This window comes from Myxocyprinus asiaticus, chromosome 31 (assembly GCF_019703515.2).
Source record: "Myxocyprinus asiaticus isolate MX2 ecotype Aquarium Trade chromosome 31, UBuf_Myxa_2, whole genome shotgun sequence".
Classification (NCBI taxonomy): Eukaryota; Metazoa; Chordata; class Actinopteri; order Cypriniformes; family Catostomidae; genus Myxocyprinus; species Myxocyprinus asiaticus.
Genome location: NC_059374.1, coordinates 35,159,417 through 35,185,443, shown reverse-complemented (window position 1 = coordinate 35,185,443; position 26,027 = coordinate 35,159,417). Strand labels below are relative to the sequence as shown.

At 35.3% G+C, this 26,027-nt stretch overlaps 2 protein-coding genes across 5 annotated transcripts in view; one reads left to right on the top strand and one right to left on the bottom strand.

The window, feature by feature from the left end:
- Positions 1 to 4,785, bottom strand: part of LOC127422049 (multiple epidermal growth factor-like domains protein 6) — a 62,904-nt gene extending 58,119 nt beyond the window's left edge. Inside the window, exons 1-3 of the mRNA XM_051665388.1 lie at positions 4,600 to 4,785; positions 1,841 to 1,975; positions 82 to 191 (exon numbers count right to left, since the gene is read on the bottom strand). Coding sequence (XP_051521348.1) covers positions 82 to 191; positions 1,841 to 1,975; positions 4,600 to 4,685 — 331 coding nt within the window. The 5' untranslated portion in view covers positions 4,686 to 4,785. The remainder of the gene's footprint in view (positions 1 to 81; positions 192 to 1,840; positions 1,976 to 4,599) is intronic.
- A 3,911-nt stretch (positions 4,786 to 8,696) lies between these two features.
- Positions 8,697 to 25,283, top strand: mffa (mitochondrial fission factor a). Of its 4 annotated transcripts, XR_007894152.1 has the most exons (9): positions 8,697 to 8,837; positions 9,968 to 10,178; positions 14,482 to 14,657; positions 14,909 to 15,000; positions 20,661 to 20,825; positions 21,749 to 21,802; positions 21,918 to 22,002; positions 22,827 to 22,952; positions 24,381 to 24,527. XR_007894152.1 is itself a non-coding variant. In XM_051665746.1 (8 exons), the coding sequence occupies exons 2-8, from the start codon at positions 9,968 to 9,970 to the stop codon at positions 24,510 to 24,512; spliced, it is 915 nt and encodes a 304-aa protein (XP_051521706.1). In that variant the 5' UTR covers positions 8,697 to 8,837; the 3' UTR covers positions 24,513 to 25,283. The 4 variants fall into 4 exon arrangements, 3 of the variants coding, with proteins under 3 accessions (XP_051521706.1, XP_051521707.1, XP_051521708.1); XM_051665746.1 differs by lacking the exon at positions 22,827 to 22,952 and having other exon boundaries at positions 24,381 to 25,283; XM_051665747.1 differs by lacking the exons at positions 20,661 to 20,825; positions 22,827 to 22,952 and having other exon boundaries at positions 24,381 to 25,283.
- The last annotated feature ends 744 nt before the right edge of the window (positions 25,284 to 26,027 follow it).

Here is a 26,027-nt window from a genome sequence, read left to right as displayed (position 1 = left end):
AAATCAATGCCACACTTAATCAAAGGTGTGCTTTCTACTCCCGAGCCACAACACACACACATACAGTGTTATGACACTCACTATGCAAACAGCCTCTCTCTTCTCCTCTCTGCATCCATCCTGGGCAGCATCTGTAGACAGTCTGCATCTCCATATTATAGACCTGCCTATATACAGTATAATACCCTGTCCTGAAACAGAGAGAGGGGCAGCAATATAATTAACAGGTATTTTACCATTATATGTAGTGGTTGACCGATACAGCTTTTTTTTTTAAATGGCAAATGCGGATATCTACAGTGCAAGGTAGCGATGGACGATATAAGGCAGATATATTATGAATACTGTAAATTAGGGCTGTCTTTTAATGTGTTAATTAAAGGAATATTCCGGGTTCAATACAAGTTAAGCTCAATAGACAGCATTTGTGGCATAATGTTGATTACCACAATAAATAATTTCTATCAGCCCCTCCTTTTCTTTAAAAAAAAAAAAAAGCAAAAATCAAAGTTGCAGTGAGGCACTTACAACGGAAGTGAATTGGTACATTTTTGGAGGGTTTAAAGGCTGAAATGTGAAGCTTATACTTTTATAAGAGCAATTACATTAAATGTTCTGTTAAATCTTGTGTATTATTTGAGCTATAAAGTTGTTTACGTAGTTGTTTTTACGGTTGTTTTAGGGTTTTAAGGTTTACAGTGTTACCTTGTCATAGCAAGAAAGTTACAAAATTGGATATAGCTTTACACAGAAAAGGTTAGTAAGTGATTTTATCACACTAAAATCATGTTAACGTGCATATTGTTTGTGGCTATACTCTTGAAACAGTGAGTATTTTAACGTTACCAGATTGGCCCCATTCACTTCTATTGTAAGTGCCTCAATGGAACCCACATTTTTGCTCTTTAAAAAAATGGAGGGGCATGTCTAAATTAATTTATGTGGTAATCAACATTATGCCACAAATGCTGTCGATTGAGCTGAACTTGTATTGAACCCAGAATATTCCTTTAAGTGTGATTCATTTTTCAAAAAAATTATGCGTTAAAAATTAACACAATCATGCCTCCATACGTAACTGCCGCAATGAAAGTATTGTCTTACCATGGGAGCAATTCAAGCTTGAAGTACATGAAACTTTGAGTTTTTATGAGCCGCGTCAGCAGGGGGCAGTCAGCACGCCTAAACAAACCTCACAGGTAGCTCAAAATAAGAGCCTGTCACACAGGACACGTTCATGACAACTGGACAGATCACAACAGAATGCAGGGTTCCCAAGACGCAATTTTCAAAACAAGTTTCAAACTGCATTTCACTTGAAACAGCATCCTAGAAACATGGCGTTTATTGCAGTGAAAACCAGTGAGACACTCCAAAAGCATCCGTCTGATGGCATGTTGTGTAACTAATTGGATTCAAAAGTGTAATCAATTGATATCCCTTGTATAAATTAATTTAAAGATGTCAAATGAAATTCACATAACATTGCTCAACAAATTTACAAATTTTTTAGACAGTGTGGTAGATATTGTGGTCCAACAGTTTTTAAGTGCAGGATATGCCCAAAATGATGAGTAAATAAGTAAATGATGACAGAATTTTCATTGTTGGGTAAGCAATCCCTTTAAAAACAAAGGTGAAACTGGCTCAATAAAATGGTAGTGGGTGGATCTTTCAAACAACCATTGAATCTATTGCTCTGAAATTAATGGTTGTGAGATAATTGCTTTGAGGGGAAATAGTCTGGAGCATATAAGCTATGAGGGAATGGTTTAAGCAATGATGTCTGTGAGATGTTTTATGGGTAATAACGTTATAGTTCCTGAAGTGAGTGTCTCACCTCCTCTCGTACCCCATACACCAGCGCTGAGGGGAACAGCCCTGCCGCCACACCTTCACCATTCGAGTGAACGCCTGAACGCACGGCTGCTTCACACCCAGCATAGACATCTCCTGCTCTTCACACACATTCAGCCTGAGATAGAGTGAAAGAGAAAGAGATTAATAACTACACATATGCCAGTATGAAGGTTGTTTACTTCTAGGGCTGTATACACCAGCTGAGCATCTGTCATGATTGAGATGAATAGGAGTGATAAAGGATATCACCGTGTATATAAGAACTCTTGAGACCACAAAGTTCTCTTACTCATCTTCACTAATGACTGACAGGTGTCCAGCACGCATGTGATGTGCATATGACCATAGACATTTTTTGTCAAATGTCTTTTGAAGAACTCAAGACACACATGTCAAAACAACACTGTTCATTCCAACATAAATGTTCACAGAAGAACATGTATGTGGGTCAAACTTCATGTAGCCTGGCTGTCAACTGACATTAAGCAGACATAGGACACTAACATTAATGCATTCCTTAGCTAAAAACTGAAATAAGTTACAATAGTCTTAAAGGAATATTCCAGGTTCAATGCAAGTTAAGCTCAATCAAAAACTCATTCCTCCTTTCCTTTAAAAAAAGCAAAAATCTGGTCTACAGTGAGGCACTTACAATTGGAACTGAATGGACAATCCGTAAATATTAAAATACTCACTGTTTCAAAAGTATAGCCACAAGATGTAAATAATGTACGTTAACATGATTTTTGTGTGATAAAATCGCTAACTAACCTTTTCTTAGTAAAGTTACAGCCAATTTTACAACTTTGATGCCATGACGACCTATTGCCGTAAACCCTTAAACCCTAAAACAATGACTTAAACAACTTTATTTTAAATTTATTTTTGTGGTAATCAGCATTATGACACAAATGCTGTTGATTGAGCTTAACTTGTATTTGAACCCGGAATATCCCTTTAAACAAAGGGAAAAGATTGTGGACTTCTTACATTTAATCATCATGTCCTAAAAATGTTAATAAGTTGGTGGTTGTACACACTCTAATGATGCTTTGACACTACAAGGCATTAAATAAATAATTCAAAACATTTTGCGAGTAGTTTACGGTGCTGTGGAAACCGCACAATCAAGGATGTTTGATGATCCAAGAACATGGTGAACCACATGTTCAAGATTAGTTCAACACACTTTTCCTAACATCCATTTTTCACTGAGCTGGAACTGGACTGAAGTATTTCTTGTTGATTCCAAAGGTTATTTTACATGATGAACAGCTCAGAGTACGAAATTTCGCTGAGCATGCACTAAACCTTCATAAATGCATTAAGACTACTGTAAAAGTATGTTATATGCAAATCTATCGTCAATGACACTGTGGTTTAAATTCTTTATTTTTAGACCCCTAGTGTGGTGAGTCTAGGTCATGTTCTTTCAGGTCGTTTCCTCTGACCATCTGGGCTTAATACAGCACATCCTGAGTGAATTAGGGGCTCTCAATAAACTGCATAGTCCCACACCGGATTAGCCCTGGAGTCAGTGTGTCAAAGACTCAGCGAGGGGTTGACTCACGGGCCAGAGTCACGCTCTTAGACCCGCTTAAACTAAAAAAAGAAGTTTCACCCATTTCAATTTCATAACAAAATTCCATCAAATTACTTTGTGTAATTTAAATTAAATTAATCAAACTTACAATATTTAGGTTTTTTCAATTTTTTTTCTTATTTTATTAAATATTACTAATTTCAATTTGATATGATTTTGCTACAAAATTGAAACGTGTAAATATTACAATATATATATATATATATATATATATATATATATATATATATATATATATATATATACATACATATTTTTTTACTATTTTTTTGTTTTTTGAATGCGTCATATTTGTACATCATTATATTCGACTTCGTATATGAAAGCTGGGTTTGGCGACTCCCAGCGGGCAACTAAATCACTGTTTTAAAATTTAGGCAATTTATTTAAAACAAAAAACGATTTAAATTAAGGAATTAACTCATTTAAAATAAACTCAAGGTACAAAAAGTGTCAAACCCAAGACATAGGTCAATTTGCATTAAAAAAAAAATTTACATTTTCACAAACAAGCATGTGACGCAAAAACCAGTTTCCCAGCAAACACAGAACGTTTCCTTAACGTTTTATTAAACCAGTTTCTAACATCTAGGAACGTTCTATTTAGGTTTTAATTTTTTTACAACCATAAATTAACGTCTTCAGAACGTTCTGGGAACCAAATATTGTTTGTTGAGTTACTTGCATGTCCAACAGATATGTTTGTTTGTTTTTTATTTTATTAGATTCACATTATTTTATTACTGTATATTTTGATATGCTTATTATTGTTGCCTGTTATTGTATTGTTGCTTTGCTTATGCGCAATTTAAAAAATAAAAAAAAGTTACAGATGTTAAGCACATTAGCAGTATTATAATAACTTTAATAATAAATTATTAATAATGAAAAGATCATGTACACTGAAATTTGAATATATTAGCCTACATTAACAATCCGTTCATTATTAAAGGTTGCAGTGTATTTTATTATTATTATTATTATTATTATTATTATTAATAATAATGTTAATGCTATTAGAAAGTGTTACCCATTTTTCATTTTTTATTATTAATAATTAAGTTCAGGTGAAAAGAGACTTACAGCTTCTGTGAGCATAAAACTTTCAAGCCAATATGAGAATACAATTCACTCACATGTCCGGCTGCAGGTCTACTGATGATGATGCGCCGTGCAGATAGACGATCACACAGCAGAGCAAAAGTGCCACGGAGCAGCACATCGTTTAAAACAACACTCCTCGGGGCTGGTGGTGAACTGACGCCGGGAGATGGGCCAAACATATACTTAAAGGGTCACTTCATCATTCAATTGTAGGCTATTTAATTCTTTGAGTAAAAGCTCTAAATGTTCACACAAATTTCGCAGCTGAAAGAGTCGAGCATCCTAGTATCCTCAACTTGGAGCACACAGAGACAGACTGGATAATAGCTCAGCGCTTTTCCCACTTGGACCCCCCCCCCACACACACGCGCACACGCACGCACGCACGCTAGAAGCCACGATGGAAACACCAGGCCACACACCACAACGTGCTTCTGCAACAACGCTTTCCAAGTTTTGTTTGCTTTTGTAATACATGAACCCATTAGATGCGGACAATTAAATGTAAATGATTTATTTGTTTGTAGTAGTAATTGTACCTCATTTTCAGCAGGAGTTGTCAACATTTTAGCCTAGTTTAGTTAAAGCTTAAGTATGTAACTTTTTCAGCTTTAAAATACTTTCTTCTATCCCTGCTTAATATGCAGTGTAAGCCATTCATAGGTTAATTTTCTCGAAAACTGTAAACACTGTGTCTCTGTGGCGCTATAAAAACTGTGTTTGTTTTGAGCAACCTGTTTAGACCCGCCCCAACAACGTTACTCAACCAATGCCATGACTTGGGGGCGGGAATATCTCTTTGTTTTATCAACTGCAGATGAGAGGCATATTCAGAAAGCTGTTTTGAAAACATTGTTTATATTTGCAATTCCATTTGGTGGCGCTAGTGTCGCAGAAATTACATAGTTCATCTTAAAAGCTGAAGGGCATAGCCCCTTAGACTCAAGACAGGGTGGGATTTTTTTTTTCTGAAATAGTTTTGTGTACCCTCGTAATAGTTTGCGTTCCCTTACAATAAGTTTTGCATGACCTCACAATAGTTTGCGTACCTCTATGCAATAAGTTTTGCGTTCTCTCACAATAACTTCTGCATGCCTTCGCAATAGTTTTGGGGTCTCTCGCAATAAATTTACCATGGTTTACTACAGTGACCATATTTTAACCATGAAACCATAGTGATAATACAGGAAAACAAAAACTATGGTAATAAAAAAAATTTTTGGTTATTATGGTTTTACAATACCATACAGAGTCCTGCACTTACCTGCGGGCACCCGACGTGTGAACCGTTAATATTTGATGTAACATGTTGAAAAATATTTACATTGTCATTTGCGGTACAGGTCGGGAATCAATAGGCATGGGCAGAATGTGGGTCAAATAGCCAAGGCTATTTTTTTAAATGTCAAATAATGTTCATCTTTCTCATCTTTTTTCTGTTAATTGTCACCACAACATTAGGTTATGTGTCTATTTTTCTTAAATGCTCCAACTCAGAGTGCCTAATGTTAGTTTGATTGCTTGTGTGACATGAGCAAATAAAAAAATTGTTTAGAAGAATATCTCAGCTCTGTAGGTTTATACAATGCAAGTGAATAGTGACCAGACCCTTCAAGCTCCAAAAATTAAATAAAGGGAGAATAAAAGTAATCCATACAACTCCAGTGGTTAAATCAATGTCTTTTGAAATTATGTAATCACTTCGGGTGAGAAACAGATAAATATTTAAATCCTTTTTTACTATAAATCTCCACTTTCACTTTCAGAATGTGAAAGTGAAAGTGGAGATTGATAGTAAAAAAGGACTTAAATATTAATCTGTTTCTCACCTACACCTATCATATTGCTTGAGAAGACACAGATTTAACAACTGGAGTCATATGGATTACTTTTATGCAGCCATTATGTTTTATTTTTGGAGCTTGAAAGGTCTGGTTAACATTCACTTGTATTGTATGGACCTACAGAGCTGAGATATTCTTCTAAAAAATATTTGTTTGTGTTCAGCGCATGAATGAATATCATACACATCTGGGATGGCATGAGAGTGAGTAAATGATGAGAGAACTTTCATTTTTGGGTGAACTATGTCTTTAAACGGGTCAGGTACGGAATTAAATTAGTGCTGCTGTCAGATAAGGGGTTGGGTGTTCTGTTAAGTAGGCTACTGCGGGTGCGAGGAGGATGCAGCTTTACAAAACAGGACCGTGCAGGACTCTGATACCATAGTTCAACTATAATTAATTTTATAATTTTATTTATCACGCATTATACATTTTGCACATATAAAGTGAAATTCTTTTTTTTCACATATCCCAGCTAAGCTGGGGTCAGAGTGCAGGGTCAGCCATGATACAACACCCCTGGAGCAGATAGGGTCAAGGGCCTTGCTCAAGGGCCCAACAGTGGCATCTTGGCAGTGATTGCCAATCGGGGCATCTTGAACCCCCGACCTTCTGATCAGTAACCCAGAGCCTTAACCGCTGAGCCAGTGCTGCCCAAGTTTTGCATATCCCAGCCAAGCTGGGGTCAGAGCACAGGGTCAGCCATGATACAGCACCCCTGGAGCAGATGGGGTCAAGGGCCTTGCTCAAGGGCCCAACGGTGGCATCGTGGCAGTGTTGGGGCTTGAACCCCTGACCATCTACTCAGTAGCCCAGAGCCTTGAACCGCCAAGCCACGGAAGCCTTGAACCACACTGTGGAAGAAGGAGGAAGAAGAAGAAGAAGAAGAAGAAAAAAGAAGAAGAAGAAAAAACAAAAAAAAAAAAACTTTTAGGTGTCTTAGTGCCTACCTGAGCCTACGTTCTCTCTCTCTCTCTCTCAAAAAATAAAAATAAAAATTTTCTCTAAAAAAAATAAACTTTTCTAAAATAATATATATATATATATATATATATATATATATATATATATATATATATATATATATATATATATATAGTGATTAATTCATTCAGTTTGTTTAAAATTTAAATGTAAGAAAAGTTTTTTTTTTCCTCAAAAGTTTATTTTTTCTAGAGGATTCGTTTCGAGGCCTCTTGCTGTAGTCAGTAACCAATGCATTTCCTTGAGAATAAACCTTTTTCAGACTGTGATGACGCGTTTCCGCCTTATTCAGCAGCATAAATCTCGCAAACTTTGTCATATTATACATTTTTTAAATATTGAGTGTAAATTTATAACATTATGCTTATTGTTATATTACCCTGGAAATAGTTTTTAAAACGAATTACTACAGCTGCCGAGAGAGTGACAGTAAATTTGGCATCCTCTCCCATTTTACAATCTTAATCCACCGTTCTTTATTTCTTCTTCTTCTGGAAAGTCATTCAAACGTAATAGTTTTTTTTATTTTTTTTATTTTTTTTGCTCTTGGAGAAAATGGGTAAGTGAAAATAATATTTGCTGTGATCTCCCATTCACTACCATTCACCGCTGTCGAAGTTTACCCTGCAAACGTTTACTTCCGCGTTCAAAAACCCCGAGGGTGAAAAAGGTCTTTCAAAGGTATTTCACAGAGAGACAACCACCAGACAGCTGGACGATGTTTCCTCAAGCAGCTCTGCATCTTCCTTTAACTCAACACAGCGCCAAAGCGCTATGAGTTCATTGATTTGAGCAAGGCTAACACGAGTCATGCCTCTAAACCCAGTATTTAAAACTGTCTAAACGGGCAAAGACATCTATCTAGCGCATGTCACCTTGTAAGATTTCAGGCTTACTGATATTGACACCTGGTGGCTGAGGTTGGTACCGCATGCCGAAAGCAGTGTTCATTTTTGCCATTTCATTTGGTGGCGCAGAAATTAAACTGTTCAACTCAGTCCAGTTTACTGTCATTAATGAACGTTATGTAGCAGGATATTAGCAATCATGATTTTAGTTTGTATTATTATTATTATTATTATTATTATTACTACTACTACTACTACTACTACTACTACTATTATTATTATTATTATTATTATTATTATTATTATTATTATTATTTATTTATAAAATCAATTGAAATTGTGATTAATTCATTCAGCTGGTTTAATTAAAATTTAAATAAAAAATAAAAAAATGTTTTACAAAAAAGTCCTGTGGGACTTTGAGTTTGAAAAACGTTTCTAGCTTCACGCGTCTCACTACGTTCTGTGTTGAGCTGAGCGGTGCTGTGTTGCAGGATGATTCTCTGCCTTTGATTAATCACGAAATAATCGGATTTTACTCCATCAGCCCATTTACACGTGTGCAGTCGGTCGGGGGATCTGATCTCGGTTAAGGTATGAGTCTAAATGAGTTTCGAAATGTGATTTTTGATCGTGGAGTGCCCCATTATCAGCTGTCATTGATGCACTTTGGGCCCCTAATGTTCTCATCATTGATTTTACTGTCAAATTTGCTACAGCACAACAATGTTAGGAGCCCAAACGTGAGCCATTATAGTGCCTAAACTAGATATTTATTCTCTAACTGTTAATTTTCAACATTTAGAAAATACTCTTACATTCATACATTTGTACACAATATATAAGCTTACAATGCATCCAGCACAAAAAAACAGCAATATTATTCAAACCAAAGCTGTTTTTGTTTCAGATATCTCCTTAAACACAATCGACAAAAGCCTTCATGGCTACTAATGCACTAAACTTTGGGGATACCCATCTATTCAATGGCGTTTTTGTTTCCTGAAATGGTTGATCTCATGATCAACCAACAAGAAACTGATGACAGCTGTTTTTGAATGCTTCTGTTAACAGTCTTTAGGAATGATCTGGTGGGTATTTATTTAGATAACATAGGTGTAATAATATTTAAGTGCATGACAAGCAAACTTTCAGTCTTATGAGCTGTTGGTATTGGGGGGAAATGTCATGGGCTTTGACAACCTGTAATTCCAGTTTTGCTTTACTAAAGATTTCTGATACAAGGTTTACGGAACTGCATTTTAGTTATTTAGTGAGATCCATTGTGTCTTTTATTATTTAACTATCTACTTAAGTTCTTACTTAGCCAAAGTCCAAGAACACAATCTTATAAGCCTATTTTTGGATACAAAACACAAACGAAATCTTTTAGAACACACAGTAACCTATTGCACCATTATGATTAAAAACAGGATAAAATGCTTCTGTAGGACATCAATAGAAATTTAAAGGAAATCTTTCAGGTTAGAGTCCTGATAAAGAGTACACAATATACAAACATTTTTAAGAGTCAAATAAAATTCCTAGAGAGGATTCTTATTCGATCTCATTAGGATCCGTTCAGATTGGTTCCAAATTATAATGATAACATTTCAATAGGAATCCTGTTCAGATTTCTTTGGGATTTTTTTAGACTAGCCAAGCTTTGGTCTTTCTTCACTTTATCTCTCATACACACTCTGTCCCCTCCTCTTTTCCTGTAGATGAATGGAGCGGCATTCCCCTCTCCCACAGCCGAGATGGCGGAGATGAACCGCATCCACTATGAGCTGGAGTACACAGAGGGCATCAGTCAGAGAATGCGTATTCCCGAACAGCTCAAAGTGGCTCCGTACGGCTCAGAGGAGCAGGAACCCGAGCTGGAGGCCCTCCACACGGCACTGATGCAGGTCCCTGACAGAATCATAGTGGCAGGTAGGAATCAAGAAAATTGAAGGATGTTAAAAGTAATCATGTTAGATTAATCATATAAGAAGCTCTAATTAAAGAACCATAAAACCCTGTTTAAAGGTGAGGGTTGATTCCCACCTCTTCTTCTGCCTGCATCGTCTGCCATGTTTGGACAAACATCAGTTACCTCCCAAATAGCTAATTACCAGTAGTCCTAACCAAAACTCATGCCATTGGTTAAGGAATATTCAGGGTTCAATACAAGTTGAACTCAGTCGACAGTCATTTGTGGCATAATGTTGATTACAGCAAAAATGTAATTCGACTCATCCATGCTTTTCTTTAAAAAAAATAAAAAAAAAATATTTTTTTTGAAATGAGAAGTTTATACTTTTATAAAAGCATTGCAATCATTTTTATTATTATTTGAGCTGTAAACTAGGGGTGTAACGGTTCTCGGTAAAAAAACTAACTGTACAGTTCTCCACCTACGGTTTGGGAAGCATTGGCACTGCGGTTCACCTCAAGTTTATTGACTCATCTGGAGCACAAGGTTTTGTGAAGAAAATAAAGTGTCAAACAGACACGCACAGTTACAACCTCCGCTAATGCACCTGAATGGATCTGTAGATGGATACGCTCTGCCTGTATTTAACATGGGTCAACTTGATAACATCACTATTCTGCAAGCGTTGTGCGTAGTTGAAAATGGCAAGTGGAGAAAACGAGCCGCTGATAGAGAAGCCCCCTGTGTTTTTCAGGTCTCCTGTCTGGAAACATTTTCTTTTTGCAGTCAATTACAACAGTGATGGTCAAAAAACATTTACAAAACAGGCACTATTTGCAGACATCGCTCGACACAAGTGCCGTATACTGGTAATACATCAACGTATGATCATTTACGCCGAAATCACCAGGGAAAGATGCCGTGTGGCGCGCACAGAGCTGCAGATGAGCCGAAACTGCACAAACTCCCTTCTGTAATTCGGACAGGCATAAAAAAATTACTAAAGTGATTGGGGTGTTCATTGCCAACGATATGTTTCCCTACTCCGCTGACGAAGATGTGTGATTTCCGCATATGATTAAAACACTCGAGCTGCGTCACAACATCCCTCGTATCCATTTTAATAGCAAAGTTCCTTCTATAGTGATGTACAACTTCCAAATAGTGTTGTCAAAAGTACCAAGTCGGTACTAAAATAAAAAAGATGTAACGATACCAGTGTTTCTGCAGTACCGGTAGTACCGAGCACCAACTCTGTGTGTACCTACCAGCGTGCAATATGACCGATACACGACTGCTTTAAAATGCTCACAGACTTATTTTGAATGTGTGCTCTGTTACTCCTTTTACACTGAAATTAACAATTAATCCAAGTGACATGTCCTAGTGTGTTTTATTAAACCGTTAAAGGCTGTAATCTTATCATGGATGATCTGCATACTTTAAATGAATTTATAAATCCAACCGCTCAAACTCTGGAAACTCCACAGACATTGAGAATCATTCATGTTGTATGAGATGACAGAGCAGAGCACTAATCCACTGTGAACTACGCAGCACATGTACACTATATATTTATATAATTAAATCACAGCATTTGCGCTTTAATCTCAACTCAGACTTTATTTATATAGTGTTTAAAACAACAGAGTTGACCAAAGTGCTTCACAGTAATACAATTTAAAACGTAACATTTCAAAATGACCATATACACAAACACCAGTAATCTAAAATACAAACACTCCAAAACTGTGTCCTACATTTCATTTGTCAGACTCAAAGGACAGTTTAAACAGATGAGATTTTAGATGTGAAGATTTTAGAAAGTCTTCAATTATCACACTGGGCCATGATGTGAACTGTTTATCTGGAAAAGTGAAGCTTCCGGCAAAAAAAAAAAAAAACGTCATAATAAAAGCACGATTCAAAATAAAAGCTAAATGCTTGAAATTAAAGAAATTAAATAAAGAATTGAATACAAATATATTAACTGTATAGTCAAATGTAATATTCACTGTAATAATAAAAATAACAATAATTAATCAATATGTCACAAGCAAGACAGCTGTTGAATAAAAGTTTTTTGGGGGGAAAAAATGTAATGACATGTTAAAGTCATTTTCTATTTTTAATATTTTCACTTGGAATGAATTGATTTGACACCATTTTGATGATTAAATTTAAATTAAACTTTAAACATGTTCTGAAAAATAATAATAATGATTAAACTATGATTATTAAAATAATTATTAAAAATAGCTAAATAAAATAACTTTTGTGTTCAGTAGCACATTATCATATTAGCATATTTTTACTGTGGTATCGAAATTGGTATCGAGAACTGTGAAATTTCACTGGTATTGGGATCGACTACTGAAATTTTGGTACCGTGACAAATTCAGAATGTTGAATATATGTGCAGAGTTTGAAATGCATTTTATGTCGGTGCATGTAGCGTAATAGTGCAGATATTATGTTAAAATGTTGATTAATTAGACCCTAAAGAAAATTAACCATGGTTTTACTATAGTAATATTGTAGTAACCATGACTGCTGTCAACATGGTTTTCTTTGCAGAAATCATGGTTTTGATACAATTAACCATGGTTTTACAACCATGTAGTTTCCACATAGAAACCATGATTATACTATATATTGTAAACATGACAGTAACCATGTTGATTCTGTGGTTACTATGTTTTTACTACAAATACCATAGTTAAACTATTTTTACTGTAAAACAATGATTTTTATTAAGGGCAAACCTGTTGAAGTGTTTGTTACCAAATAGAGTATTCTTACTTTGGATTTGGCAGTAATATTTTTTTTCTGAACATGGAAAATACCAAACTGTACCGAAATGGTTACCCTAAAACCGTGATACAAACCGAACTGTGAGAAATTTGAACCATTACACCCCTAATTTGTACAGTCGTTTTAGGGTTTGTTGACATTACATTGCCATGGCAACGAAGTTGTAAAATTGGATATAACTTTACACAGAAAAGTTTAGTAAGTAATTTTATCACACTAAAATCATGTTAACATGCATATTGTTTACGTCTTGTGGCTATAATTTTAAAACAGTGTGTATTTTAATGTTTAAGGATTGGCCCCCATTCACTTCCATTGTAAGTCCCTCACTGGAACCCAGATTTTTTCTTTTATTATAGAAAATAGGGGCAAGTCAAAATAAAATTTTGTGGTAATCAATATTATGCCACAAATGCTGTTGAGCTTAACTTGTATTGAACCCAGAATATTCCTTTAATCTGAAAGTATCAAACCCCTCAAATGAGACAAAGTTGGCCACAAACGGCTTACTTATGATGTCTGTTCACAAAGTTGGATTGAACAAAATATTTTAACCAATCAAAGATCACTATCTTCACCTTTAAAGAAGTGCTGTCAAAAAAAGCTGATTAAATTTTTTAATCGCGATTAATCAGATTTTTTCATAGTTAATTGCAAATAATTGTTGAAATTTTACTCTATATATACTTCCTTTCCTGTCAGAATGCACTTATTTCCTTCTTGGGAAAGAAAACAATGTGCAACAATAATGCTTTATTAATATTTTCCAATCAAAGCCTTCCACAGTATAAAAATATCAGCAATTCAAGTATCATTAAACGTTTCCCAAAGTCTAACTGGGAGTTTGACAAATTGAAAGAAGTAGTCTCCCTGTTGGTTGCATATTCATTGCAATGCTCATTAAAACTCTCATCCCCCACAATATTAATCAGCTGGCAGACTGTGGCTATCCACTTTGCTACAGCAGTTGTGAAGCCGCGTTCACGATTCGCATCAGGGCGTCAACACTAGTGTCAAGTGCTGAACTCCACATGAAAAGCACTTGCAAACAATGTCTCGTTCTGCATTTTCATGATAGTTAAGACTTAACGTGCTTCTGTGGTAATTAAAGTGCACCTTACAGAGGCTGCAAAGTCCCATCTGTGCATGTTTTGTACAAAAAATAGGATTAAGATGTTCTTTCTCTATCAGTTGAACACTTCCATGGTGTGCTTGTGGTTTGTGCGTCAGTGTAATAACTCCGGGCGGACACATCGCAAAGTTTTCCACCCTACAACGACCAGTGTATATGCTGGTTTATGCCTTTATAACCGTGAATGCATTAATCGCAATTAAGAAAAATTAACTTGTTAAACTTTAATTAATGGTATGCATTAACACGTTAACTTTGACAGCTCTACTTTAAAGTCATCCATTTCACATGAATTAGCCACACAGATTCCCTGATGAACAAACAAACTGTGAGAGGGGATGAATATCTGATCAGTCACTCATCTCTTTTTATAGGGGACAGTGATGATTCCCAGTTCTCCCGATCCAGAGATCTTGACCTCATCCAATCCACCCCACTAGAGGCAACGCTGTCCCTCAAGACACCACCTCGGGTCCTTACTCTTAACGAACGCCCCCTCGATTTCCTAGAAATGGAACAGTCAAGCTCCGCTAGCCAGCCTAGTGAAGAAGTAAGTGGGGCAGACAAAATTTAGCAAGAAGGGGGTGTAAATTAGTACAGCTCAACTGTCCTTGTCTTAAATTTTGAATACGTTTATTTACTGTTGCGTTTTGTTCTTTAAAAAAATAAACTGCACCATTTTGCATTTTCAAATGTGACTTTTTCTGTTTTTTTTAACTTGATCTTCTATGTTGGACTCTCAACTTGCATTTTGTAAAATAAACACAAAGCTTTTGCTTTCCCTTTCTTTCTGTCACATAGGTGCGCACACAAAGCAAGACACGTAGAGAACGCTCAGTCAGCGAGAACAAAGGTGTGCATCACAATGCGCAGCTGGCCAGAAACGACTCCATGTGAGTGTAAAAACATAAATACATAGACATACGTGCTTTCCTTTCACTTTTTAAAGGAGCACTCAGTAGTTGTTCCTCATTAAAACACAAAAAAATTATGAAATATGTAAACATAAAATAAAAAAATATGCTTAAAATGATGTACACTCATGAGTCATATTAGTGGCCTTATAAAAAAAAAATGATATATTTTACATGGAGCGAGTCACCTCATGGCAGCCGACATGTTGAGAAGGTAACTCCTCTGTTATTGGACATTTGTGCTTACGAGTTAATGAATCCTGGGCCATAGCTGACTGCGAATAACACATTTCTACAATGGCATCAGTTACTGGAAACTATGATAAAGTGCTGCACTAGGTGTCAAGACGATCGCCATATCGGCAAGTGCAACATGAACAAAAAATTACTGAGCGTACCTTTAAGTTTCCCCCTTTGCCCTTTCATAATTGCCCTCTCTTTCACTCTCTCATGTTTTAGTTCCAAGCCCTTCCTGCTTGGCTTTTGTGCTTTTTTTAGTCTCTGCATGTCAGTGCATGTTACTGCAGATACAGGAGTGGCACAATCGTATCTGTCATTTATTAGGAAAACTGATTTGATTACAATATAAAGCAGAACTAGTCTTTAGGGTGCTGTTCAATTCAACAGTTGCTCTGTCAAACAGTTTCCTTCATTCAGTGACTTCGCAGCAGCTCTATTCCATTTATTCTGTTATTCTCTGTTTTACGCTATTGAAAGCCATAACGAATGGCCACTCCTGGCACTGAGGAGCTATTCACATGGCGTGTTTGTGCTTGAACATAGATCAGTCATTCTCCTTCAACCAACTGTTGACTTTTGACATATTGGATTCCTATTGGCTGTTTCTTAGTAATAGCATGTAGGCTAAAGACTACCAATGACCAGCATCACTTTTTCCTTCTGTAGAACCAATGGATTTAGACTAGTAAGGCCTCTGCTTTTAATTTGACTACCATCATGTCCATCAGCCTTTTAAATTTAGGCTAAACATAGAAAATGTGAACAGCAATTATAATATACTAATCATATTTGAGTTTTTTACACCACGTCCACACTAATACATTTTCGTTTGAAAATGCATCTTGTTCTCCATGTTTTGGCCTTCCGTTCACACTGAGACAGTGAAAACTGAGCTTTTCGAAAACACTCTCCTGGCAACAGAACACGAGGACAATTGCGTTTCAGACCGTACATGAAATGGTGATTTTTTTTTTTTTTTTTTTTTTTTTTTTTTTTTTTTTTTTGCATGCGCAGTAAGGGTATTTAAGAGTTTCATATGTTTTAGTGTGGACAAGCAACTTTTGGAAAATGCTTGAAAACGGCAGTGTGGGCGGAGAAGGTTCGTAAATGACATTTGAAATGTTTTCAAATGTAGGCAGATTAATGTGGACGTAGCCTTAAATATTTAATGAACAATATTAATTAACCTCTTCAACTCTGCGAACCCGTCGGCAGGTCCAAAAGGGGGCGCTATGTCACGGAAAAAGTTTACGCTTAAAATGTCAGGCATATGTGATATCATTTGAAAGCTTAGAATCTGAACTTTCCATAGATAACCAATCAATTCTGCATTTATGCTACATAAAATAACAAAATAAGGTCTGAAAATATTCTCGTCACAAATCAGCGCCACCTAGAGGTCATGTGGTAGAAATATGAATATGAATATAAAAGTCTTTCATATAGCAATAAATAGACAATCATATATCAAATGAAAGCTCTCATTCTCAGTAATGCGACTGTACAGTATTTTGTTGCCCTAATACCACAGTTTGAAAGATTTTCAAAAGAATCACAAAGTGAAATATGATTTATGTAAGACATCAAATACAAACGTCTCTTTTATGCGCCAATCACTGCTGTGTAAGCCCCAAATAGTTAAAAACTTTATATCCATTTTTAGCTTAGGCAGTTTTCTAAAAAATGAGCAATTTTTTTCTTGTATTTGAGCTTACTTTTGTGTATAATCAAAATATCTTAGATGTCCAGAACAAAATATGCGGTCCATCAGGAAAAGCATGCTATGATAAAATGTTATACATCATCACAAAGGGGAGGATCTAAGCTTTCTAATGACATCTAGATTGAGCTTCTAGTCCACTAGAAGAGGCTGACATCTTCAATAAAACGATGGGGTGGTGCGTGAACTGAAAATTAGACTGAATGTCTATGGACGAACACATCTGTGAGGGCTAAAATGCGTTAGAGTGCAACCTACATTTCAGATCGGCATTTTGTGACGGAAGGTGATAGAGGAAAAATTCATTTTCTAGTACTTGCTGCCATCTAGTGAAATAAAATACGACTTTTTGGAGGGAGATGGAGTACACAGAACCAGAATTACATTCTTACAAAGTTGGTACGACAACAACAACAACAAAATATATATATTTTTTATAGAATCATAAGATTGTACCATATACAATATTATTTATGAATAATTGGAGTCTTTTTTTATTTGGGGGGCCTTCTGAAAAAATTAGACCAATTTTTGGCAATTAGTCCACAGTATGTGTAAATGATGAGCTTTTAAATATGTGAAAAATTGCAGGCGGCAGCCGAAAAATGCACCAGAGTTGAAGAGACAAAGCAAGTGGCATTTATTTTGAAGAAATCACAAAGACACTTTTCACACAAAACATTGCAAATGGCTAAAAATAAATTCCTTTATTAAAAGGAAATAAGGTCTACTGAGAAAAAGTCAAGCATAATTTATTTGCAGATCACTTGCTTTGATATTTTGTTATTTGATGCAGTGGCATTTATACATTTTTAAGAGTAGACTAAGAGTCCAAGTATTTTTTAGTTCCACTGTATATTTTGGATGTGCAGTATGTTTAAGGCAAACTGCTTCTGGGATCACAAAGGTGAAGTTGTGTCTGGTTGGATTAGTGCTAATGGAACAGCCTCATCGTTAGTTTGATGCAAGCTCAGCCATTTCGTCCGTTTCTCTTAAACGGGAACTCAGTGCTAATGGTGCTGTTCAGTGCTTCTGAGGCTTGTGGTAATTTTTGATGTTGGACTCCAAGACTGATGTGTTTGTTTGTGTTGTATAAAGGATGTACCTGTAAATGTAGAGTTTGCATGTTTAGTGCTTGTTTCGGCCTGTTGCAGGTTTGTATGGGGTTGTGATATAGCTTTGTGGTGAGGTTTTGTGGTCATCTTATCTGATCTATGATATTTTATTCAGGCCATTGAAATGCAGTCTTGTCTATTTTTCTGACTTGCTTTCTCTTTCTTTTTTCTGCCATTTATTACTTTCTCTTGAATTTTGATCTTTCCCCTCTCCCTCAAACATTAATTTGACTTTCTGTTTGATGGTGTGTACACATCATGCTAAAATTACCATAATTACGAGTTTCCAACTTGTTAAAACAGCTCACGTCTGTGTTGAATTTGAAATTACATGTTGGAAATTCAGAATTTTACGAAAGCTCCGACTTGACTGCCATGTAAAATTAACCAAAATACCAGCGGTCTCAATATTTAAAGGTAGTTTACACATTTCTGTTTAATATGCCATTTTATTAAAGCCATTGTTACCTGCTGCACATTCTGTGTTCTTAAACATTTTTGCTGTCATCAGCTTGGGATGCACTGATCTGAAACCTGGATATTGGTCCGATGAGCCCAGTCCAAATCTGATACTGTGTGTTAGTCATGGTCGTTACCGCCGTTAAGCTTCAAAAATGGCATAAAAGAACCATAAATACACCATTAAATTAGTCCATATGACTTGTGCATTTTTTACAAGTCTCTGCAAAGACATACAATAGCTTTGTGAATCTCAAAAGGCTGTGTTTAATAAATAAATACATAGTTTGCATGCACCGTTCACTTCAGTAAATGAGCGCTGCTCTTTTGTGTCATGCACACATATAGCACGCACGGGGCTGATGGTGCGCTGCTGTTTTTAGCTCTCAGAATGGCACATCTCAGATGTAGATGCTTGATAGTTTGGTTCACTTATAACATGCATTGAGATTGGCTCCGGAGGAGCAATTCACCAGATTTTGAATGAAAAGGATATTAAACTACTGTGAACTAGCCCACACACAGAAAGTCTAAGGTCACCATCTTCCTGGAGTGTTCCATAAAAATAAAAGCCCCCGGGTTTTAAAGTTAGGAAATTACAACTGAAATGCATTACTTTTGTATAATAAAAGTATAATATTTATTATTAATAATATTGTTTTTATTATTAGTAGTAATAACAATAACAATTATTGTTATTAATAATAATAACAAAAATTATAACTAGTATTATTATTATTTTTATTATTATTATTAAATTACAATAATATTTAAGTTGACTGGGTTCCAAAAACATAACTGTGTGATTGAAAAGTGGACTGATATCATATTTCAACTAAGGTGAAAAAAGAGGTTTGATTCCATTTACAGTCCAGATTCAAGTTGAAAAAATGTGTAAAGAAAACTGGCTTCTTTTCTCCTAAAGACTTTCACTGGAATTACTGATAATTTTTCTGCTGGATTGTCCAGTAGACTATTTAAAAATAAAGTTTTTCTTCATAGGCTATACAATTTTATTGTCATTAACTCTATTTTATAGTGAAATAATGTGTAGTTAGTAGTGCTGTCAATTGATGACATTTTTAATCGCGATTAATCGCACAATTTTTCGTAGTTAATCAAGATTAATTGCATTCAATTTTGAAAATGCTGACATTTTACTCTATATATTCTTAGAAAAGAAAAGAAAATAATATGTAACCATAATGTTTTATTAACATTTTCTAAAAAAAAGCCTTTCACAGTATAAAGATAGAAATGCACTAAAATATCACCATTTCAAGTAACATTAAATCTTTTGCTTTAAATTTAAATTAATAGCATGCGTTAACTTTGACAGCTCTAGTATTTGGAAATAATGTTAGTTTTTGTTTCTTTACATATGAGTATCCCCAATCAGTTCCACACAGTGAGGTATAGATTTCTAAACTGATAAAGAAAAGACAATCTTGTCATCGGATAGGGATCGTTATCGGCCGATACTGGTGTCGGTGCATCCCTTTCAACAACAAAGGATGGATAGATTTTTGCCGTTATACACGTTGACAATAAAAACAATTTATTTCTGAGTCCAAGGATGTGAAAATCTCTTCGATTTGTTGTCTCGTAATTACAGTAATTATGACATGATGTGAATGCAGCATTATTCTTGCTGTCTTAGCTGTTCAAATCAAACACGTTCTTGTGTTAAAAACAAGCTAGATGCCGCGTAACAAATAGGACGGAAGGCAGGTGTCTAGAAGTTCTTGTAACTTGAAACAGCGTCAGCCCTAAGGAGGATGCATTTTTGTGTCCGTCTGTGCTGCTTTTTAATTGTTTGTCTATTTAAATATTAGCTTCACTTTGGTCTTTGAACATTTTGCTGCATTTTGCAGTTTTATTTAACATATCGCATAGGAGTGCCACATTTTTAAGACACCTTGTTAACTTAAAAGGACTTCAACTTTTAAAACGGGTCCCAAGACACCTGTATTCTGTTCCATTTGTTCCGCTGCATCTAGTTTGTTTTTAGTGCAATAGCGCGTTCAGGCTGAACGGCCCCTTATGCTACTGCTATCTCTCTGGTTCTTTCCCCTTTCGTCTTGTTCTCTCTGTGGTACGTTCAGTATGACTCCCTCCCCCCCTGCTACATTGCGCACTATGGCTCCTCTCGGTGGCGCCGAGGATGGGTTTAACCTCTTCAGCGCCCTCGGTGTCCTTTCTTTCATCCAGTCAACCACACGCCGGGCCTACCAGCAGGTCTTGGAGGTCCTGGATGAGAACCAGTGCAGGTGACCCTTGACATCAGACTTCTCAATTAGTTGTGGCTTCAACGAGTAACTAATCGACAAATAAATGAGTTAGATTAGGCAAAGAACAAAGTCCTCGCCTTGCTTCATGTGTCATTTTGATAACTGATTGATTGAGAAAATACACTAAGCATATTTGCAATGATAGACAAACACTTGTAACGTGGGTTTATATATAATATTCTCTTAAAACCTCAGTAAGATCCAGTTTGTAATTAGTCTAAATCAGTTAATTGAAGGATTTAACCACAAAAACAAAAAACGACATACTTTGTTTTAAGATGTAGTTTGTTAGATGACTATTTCTGTATTGTTTGCCGTTGAGTGTGGACTTCTATAAGCTCCATTTCTTTGTCAACTTGTTTTAAATTTTATGTTTTGTATGGGTTGCACGCACAAGATTTGGTTTCATATTTGAATCTTGTTTTCATTTCAGTTTCATTTCACATGTTTGTGGCATTACTATATTATTTTTAATTGCGGCTTCCATGCATATCTGCGCAGATGGTATTCATAAGCTCATATCCTGTGCCCCCGACCCGCTTGGCTTCTCATTAGTTGCTTTTTCAGAGTGGCATTAACTTTAGCTCCACTTACAAACACTAAACTCAACTGTAGGTTAATCTAGAACCATCCTAAAGATAGTCTCTGCTCTATTTTCTTTTGGAAAATTAGGAAATTGATTTTCAGGTGTTTGTGACCATTTATACAGTTTGTCGGTTTGCCATGAAATCAGAATTTCTTTTGGAAGGTTTATTTACTGTAGGTAAAAACATTGACAGGGTCCAGACAAAAGTATCTGCTGTGTGTACATTTTAAAAGCACATCATGTATTATTAAAGTTGTCTGTCTGTCTATGTGTTTTCTCCTTTCCCTCTCTCACTTCCTCCATATCCTCTTCTCAGCAAGCCATCTCTAAGAGGGGGTTCAACTCTCTCTAACCCCCAGCATGACAACAGGTAACTTCTCTCTCTTCCCCCATCATCTGTTTTTCCTCTTGCTTTGTTTTTCTCTCTTTCCTCTCATTAAACTCTCAGTGTTTTACTATATGAAATGCTGTGATGTTTCTGACAGGTATGCGCTGGCCACACTGGACTCTACTCTAGAGGGAGGGGTAGATGACATGGCTGTAGTGGATGCCACTTCTTTACGCAGACAGGTATGATTCTGCTCAGGGTGGGGCAAAAAAAGGATTTTCCTATTAATATTGATCTTCATTTGAACAATCCTGATTGATTCAAAATAAGATCGATCTTTTACTCCGTGCCAGAGGTGCTCATTACGTCGATCAAGATTGAAAAGCCGATCACATGACAACAACTGGCTGATCTCATCAGTAGGCCAAAAGGAAAAGAGTGTTGAGAGAAACTACCCAAATAACGAGAATTGTAAAGATCACTTTTTTTTTCCTCATTTCAGTATATTTAGGGTTGGGGTTGGGGTTAGGTTTATGGTACGCTATGTGACTGACTTAAAGGCAGCTTTTGTGTGTGTGCTATATTAGCAATAAAGCATATATGCGCCAAAACGGTAAGGTACACTTCAAAATTCTGTGAAAATGCCCGTCTTGGTGTGGTATTAATGTAAACACAGTCATTTATGTCTAAAGTGAACATAAACAGTGGGAGATAAAGTGGATTTGTAATAAAATATCAGACATGTAAATGCAGCCTAATAGACCTGCTGCTGTCTAGTATGTCGTAAATATTAATCAAACAACAATAACAAGAAGAAAAACAAAACGCTTGCTGTTCTTGGCTGGAAAACTTCAGTAGCTTTAAAAAGTATTTATGCATTATAATCATACAGTGAATACCAGTAACAGAAGTAGTTTTATGTTACATTGCACTACTTGTTTTCAATTTCTAAATGCTTATTCAAATTTATATTCCTGTTAAAAACTTAATTTTTATCTTTGTTCTATTGTTTTTATTTGATCTATTGCTTGTAATTTGTTTCTTTTGTTCTTGTTCTTAATCTCAGGAAATCTGTAGCTATACCCAGCCCTAATTCTGCTGTTGTGATGTTAATATTGAATAATCTGCAAGGGAATGAATGAATGGCCAATCAAACGAATAAGTGAATAACCGAAGGAAGAAAGGAAGATGAGTTGCGTGAATAAATAAATGAATATGAGTTGCATTATTGAATGAATATGAGTTGCATGCATAAATGAATGATTGTGAGTTGGTTGAATGAATGAATGTGAGTTGGTTGAATAAATGAGTATGAGTTGAATGAAATGATGAATTGCATGAATGAATGAATATGAGTTGAATGAAGGAATGAATATGAGTTGCATTAATGAGTGAATGGATGAGTTGTATGAATTAATGAATATGAGTAGCATGAATGTAAGAGTTAATGAATATGAGTTGAATGAATGAATTAATGAGTTGTATGAATGCGTGAATATGAGTAGAATGACTGAATGTGAGTTGAATGAATGGATGAATATGAGTTGCATGAATGAATAAATGAATGAGTACGAGTTGAATGAAAGGATAAATTGCATAAATATGAGTTGCATGAATGAATATGAGTTGCATGAAAGAAGGAATAAATATGAGTTGCATTAATGAATGAATGGATGAGGATGAGTTGCATGAATGAATATGAGTTGCACGAATGAGTGGATTAGTATGAATGAATGAATATGAGTTGCATGAATGAATGAATATGAGTTGCATGAATGAGTGAATGTGAGTTTAATAAATGAATGATTATGAGTTGCATGAAGGAATAAATGAATGAGTATGAGTTGAATGAAAGGATGAATTGAATGAAGGAATGAATATGAGTTGCATGCATGAATGAATGAATATGAGTTGAATGAAGAATGAATGGGTGAGTTGTATGAATGAATAAATATAAATTACATGAAGAGTGAATGAATAGGAGTTGAATGAATGAATAAATGAATTTGAGTTGCATGCATGCATGAATGAATAGTAGTTGAATTAATGAATGAATGTGAGTTGGAATTAATGAATGAATGAATATGAGTTGCATGAATGAATAAATGTATGAGTTGAATGAAAGAATAAATTGCATGAATGAATATGAGTTGCATGAATGAAGGAATGAATATGATTTGCATGAATAGATGAGTTGTATGAATGAATGAATATGAGTTACATGAATGTAAGAGTTAATGTATATGAGATGAATGAATGAATGAATGAATGAATGAATATGAGTTGCATGAATGTAAAAGTAAATGAATATTTGTTGTAAGAATGAATGAAACTGACCCATACTCTTCTGATTAAGGTTTCCTTAGCTTCTTACTGTAGTAAATGTATATTGTTTACAAATTATGTGCAGTATTTTGTTAAAAAAAAGCATCCTGCAAGAATATGAATGCAAATGAAGAATTTATAATATATATATATATATATATATATATATATATATATATATATATATATATATATATTATTATTATTATTATTATAATTTATTTTTAAGTTAAGCTGTGTAGATCTGGGTTTGATGGAGGATTTCATTTATTTAATCAGTTTTCTGTCTTTACAGATTGTCAAGCTGAACCGCCGTTTACAGCTCTTGGAAGAGGAAAACAAAGAGAGAGCCAAACGAGAAATGATCATGTATTCCGTCACTGTAGCTTTCTGGCTTATTAACAGCTGGGTCTGGTTCCGTCGCTAAAACACCAGAGACTCCGCAATGTGGGAAGGACCCCGCCCCCTCTATTCTACGTGTCAAACTTTTAGCCATATATTCTCATGGCGAACAGATTTTTTCTTCACAGCAAGAGTGGTAAAGTCAGGGATAGCTGTTCCTTTTGGGTTAGTCTGTCTGTTTTTATTTCAATGTAATGTATGTAAATTTATTTTTTATTAGTACAATTGCTTTTTTCTGGTTTTCAAATGTTTTTAAGGACTTTCTGTTTGCGTAAAGCCAAGCATGACCCAGATGTATATATTTTTCCTCGCTTGTCTTTCAGCTTTGGCTGTGATCACCGATTTTTCCATAGGTTATAACCTTACAAATTAGTATAATAATTTGTCATCTTTTACAAAGACCAATGAAGCGGGATGCACTAAAATATCCTAGACAAAGGAAATGCATATAAGATTAAATTATAATATTCACAGACTGCTGTGACATATGGGAACATTATGTATAGCCTGAAGAGATCCATTGGTGTTCATGTATTTTAGTAACAGTGTTACTTTTCATTGACATTCAAACCATACTTGCCTGTGTGTAATTTAAGTATGTTCATCATCTATGGAAAATATTTCAACAATTTAATATGTTAACTGTTAGCTATGATATTTCTGCTGCAACCTTTCCTATGTTTGTTTAGGATATTATGGAAATTATACAGCTTCAGACCGTACAGTATTCCTCTCACAAAGTCCTAAATATTCTATTGCAAAGGCTTTTATTTGAATAAATGAAAACAAAAGTGAACTGCATACTGTCCAGCCTGCCTTTACCTTACTTTTCTTGATATCACTAAGTTTGACTTGATTTCCAAAGACTGAGGTATAAGCACAGTTTGACCTCAAGAATGAGAGATTTAAAGCTAAAGGCCATGGTAATACCAGGGTATTCGATAAGTACCATTTGAATTCCATGGAATAAGAATCAGTACCATGCTGTATAAGTAAGATGGTATTACCATCTGATACCATCACTATCCCATGTATTCTATATACTTTTGGGCTTTAAAGCCACAGTATTTTTTGTAAGGTTATATTGTCCAATAAATAATGTCTTCTGTGTGATTGTGCTCAACATTTAAGTCCTTTTTTTTTCTCTTTTTTTTTTTTTTACCATAAATCTCCACTTTTACTTTCACTTTCAAAATGTGAAAGTGGAGATTGATAGTAAAAAAGGACTTACATTTTGATCTGTTTCTCACCCACACTTATTATATTGCTTCAGAAGACATGGATTTATCCACTGGAGTCTTATGGATTACTTTTATGTTACCTTTATGTGATTTTTGGAGCTTCAAAGGTCTGGTCACCATTCACTTGCATTGTAAGGACCAACAGAGCTGAGATATTCTTTGTGTTCAGCAGAAGAAAGAAAGTCATACACATCAGGGATGGCATGACTGAGTAAATGATGAGATAATTTTTCATTTTAGGGTGAACTATCCCTTTAAGAGAGACTTCTTACCCGGTCAAACATAGACGCAATTTATTC